At 38.5% G+C, this 3,684-nt stretch overlaps 1 protein-coding gene across 1 annotated transcript; it reads right to left on the bottom strand.

The window, feature by feature from the left end:
• Nucleotides 1-459: 459 nt before the first annotated feature.
• Nucleotides 460-3,184, bottom strand: LOC125646974 (major egg antigen-like). The gene is made up of 2 exons (XM_048873659.2): nt 2,947-3,184; nt 460-2,752 (listed from the first exon to the last, which is right to left on the bottom strand). The coding sequence occupies exon 2, from the start codon at nt 2,678-2,680 to the stop codon at nt 1,634-1,636; it is 1,047 nt and encodes a 348-aa protein (XP_048729616.1). The 5' UTR covers nt 2,681-2,752; nt 2,947-3,184; the 3' UTR covers nt 460-1,633.
• Nucleotides 3,185-3,684: the final 500 nt, after the last annotated feature.

Here is a 3,684-nt window from a genome sequence, read left to right on the forward strand (position 1 = left end):
GGTGATAAACCCCTCGAATGGTTGCGGCAGGCTCACAGAAAAAAAAAACCCTCGCCATTACCATCCTGTTATCACGGACGTCTACCCATGCATGCATTCTATCAACCTATAAAAATCAAAGATTATGCATTTTCTTTTAAACTTATTTTCAAAATGATACTTTAATTCAAATGAATCCCGTAATTATTCGGTCCTCAGTACCCAATGCCTGTTTTAAGAGCGACTAAATGGGGTGCTCCTCCAGGTGAAACCACAAAAACCGATGCCCCGTGTCCCAGCAGGGGTGACACGATAAATACCCTCCCTGCTAAAAGGTCGTAAGGGCCGAGCATAGGCCTAAATTTTGCAGCCCTTCAACGGCAATGGTGACGTCTCCATATGAGTGTAAAATTCTCGAGTGGGACGTTAAACAATATACAACCAACCAATGAATTAAAATGAGGAAACCAGAAAGAAAGATAAACGACAACAACGTTTATTTTAGTGAACATATACAATGTCTAGGTAACATAAAAAAAAAAACACGACGTATAAATACGGAACATTACTGACATTAAAAGACGGTCATCTTGAATCACAGGTCCACACTGAGTGAGCTGGAGATGATTTATCTCCCTTTTAATTTTCTACAGACATTAGTCATAGCCCCTTAAGAAAGTTATACTAGATACAATACCGTATGTATCTTAACCAAATAAATCTACAGCACGTCATAGTACGACAAATGATTGTACAATGATTGTTGCTAGGAAAAATAAACGTAAATTTTAATCATACTTAACAAAGACAATACTATGAGCGCACTAGCATTGTGGAATACATATCACATGATTTGTAATAAGAACATTCATACAGACCACACATCACCTTCCACGTTTATGTACAATGCATGAACTACGGAAATAAATACAATCTAGACATGGCCATCAATGATGTTATATATGATATAACTCCCTACCATCACGTGTTCATGTCAACACCCACAATCTACCAGTCTAACACTCGTCCATCAGAAAAAGGCAACTTTACACAAGTTATAAACCAGCTTATGTATATCTCGAGTCTTCCACATAGACAAAAATTTCACTTTCTCTCCAAATTGAAATTGGATTGTTTCCAATCCTCGAAGCGACGCTATTAACGAACACTAAAGTTTTCAATAACATTAAACAAACGTTACGTAATTCTTGAAGTTTCGAGAGAACACACAACTGGTGTATGTCAGGGTCAAAGGTCACATCCGGTTACTGACAGCTGGCATGCCGATGGAGATAACATATTTGTGCAATGATGAATCTGCGCAACAAGTGCATACGAAGAAAATAAACACCAATTTATATAAAATAGAACATACATTATCCAAAACATCTTTTAGGTCTTTGTATAAAATCTAACATTGCAAATTGATACTCCATACTCTTTTCACTGATGAATTAGAAAATTTCTAACAGGAGATTTGTTTGTATAATCTCATTATTTTAACTTTTTTTAATTATTAGAAAACCGTTAACTTCCATTGTTTTGGTAGATTGGAACTTCCCATTTTTTCCATAAACTATTTGTTAGATCATCAGTTAAGTGAAACCATTGGATTCTGCACGGAGTATTTTTACTACAGACATCAAACGTTCCTTTAACGCCGATGCACATTGATGGTAACCATTGGTCGGTTGTTGCCATCAGTGATGGTCACCTGCGATTCCTTGGTGACGACTACTTTTCTGACGTCATGACTTTGTGTGATGGAGTAGCGTTTCTGCTGCTGAGGTTTCAGCGGAGCTTCGACAAACAGTTTCCCTTCCTCCCCGATATACGCCGATATCGTGGATTGGTCCACTGATTCGGGTAATTCATATTCCTTATTGAATTCCTTATGTAGCGTACGTCCGGACAACTTCTCTTCGTGTTCTGCGTGCACAATCAACTTCCGGTCCGCAGTTTTTACTACGATTTCTTCTGGTTTAAACTCGCCGACGTCGACACTAAGGCGCAACTTACGCGTCCCATCAGGTTCCGTTATGATCGGGTTTTTGACGGGTGTGGCAATCTCAAGAGGTTTAGAGAAAGGCGCAATCTGGTTGTTTGCATTTGGTGTAGGAGAAACTGGACTCACTATTGGTGTATTAGAAGGCTGGTGCTGTATCGGTAGAGTGGTCTCCCTTTCTATCAGAATCTGTCCTTTGACAGGACCATCTACAGTCAAAATTCCGTCTCTACTTAAGACACACTGCAGCCTCTCTTGATCGACATTATTGGGTATGTCCACTTGTCTACTGTATTCCCGACTTACCGAGGCTTTTGTTGATTTCTCCTCGTGCTTAGCAGAGACGAACAGTTTGTTATCTTGAACCTTAACCTGAATTTCCTCTGGTCGAAATTCTGACACATCGAATCTCACCTTAAACCTTTGTCCCGTTCCGTCGTTTTCGAACATAGAATTCATCGTGTCTATGTTATTATCCGGTCCAACATGATTGCCAATACTTCCATTTCCAATGTGATTATCGGTCGGTTTCAATGTGAAGAAATCTTTTCTGATTTTCTCAAATTCATCGTCCCATTCCTTTCTCCGTTTTTCCATGCGCACTTCCATATCCTCCCAAGACTTGACCTGTCGGTCTTGGAACGTCATTTCGTCTTTTTTCACAGGAACCTGTAACTCTGATCGAAACTTTGCCATTTTACAGAGCTCGGGGGTTGGCCTGTTTGATAAAATCTCCGTACAGAGCGCGAGTCTGTTTTTCTTCTAGATCTACAAAAGATAACGGATAGACACCCCCAGTTTCTACAGACAAAATTCATTTGGGTGTTAACTGCAATCCAAATGTATTTGCAATAATCATGCTAATGTCATTGCTAATTACGTTGATGTGATTAAATGTATATAAAACGAAACTCATAATTCTATTCATGTTCATATAAAAACATCGATAATAAATAACTTACCACAAACGTATGTTGAAATATACAGCAAACAATTTATATCAATTTCACAGTTCGTTGATAAGGAACCCGTCTTTAATGCTAAACACTCGTTAGAGAAAGTGGTTCCTTGGTATTTCACTCACGGCAGCGATCTGACGGAATCCACACACTGCAGCCGCATCACTGCCAAAAGAATGCCAAATATTCACCCGAGCAGCCATTCATAAAATACACCGGCTCTTAGTCATCGCGAGAAAGTGACGTAATTATTATGTCATATCGAGAAATATAAATGTAAATGCTTTGTCTATCTCGCCAAAACATTGTCAGACTCGTGCTCCTCCCAAATTTTATCAGATTTCGGTAATAAGGTAAAACATCGTTGAAGTGTTTCCCGGAGATATCGCGAGGATTGAGAAGAGAATACGATAAAAAATCATAAATTGATAACTGTATTCATGAATGAGCTTGATGTGTCAATAGGGATACACAGTTCTTGCACTCAAGCAGGAACTGTAGTTGTAGAGGTATTTTCGAATTTAATCGGAAATTGTTTGTTTTTATAATTCTTTACCATGTTTACCTCAACTGCCTATAGTATAATGTGTGTGTAATGATATTCTTTGAAATGAAACGTTTCTCTTGTAGGCATAGGAAAACCGAACATAGATCAGGTGTGTTTTTCGTCTAATGATTCACCTTTGTTTGACTCTAAATTGGATACACGAGTGACGGTTTTTATAACTAGAATTCTATTCT

The sequence above is a fragment of the Ostrea edulis genome, chromosome 6 (assembly GCF_947568905.1).
Source record: "Ostrea edulis chromosome 6, xbOstEdul1.1, whole genome shotgun sequence".
Taxonomy (NCBI): Eukaryota; Metazoa; Mollusca; class Bivalvia; order Ostreida; family Ostreidae; genus Ostrea; species Ostrea edulis.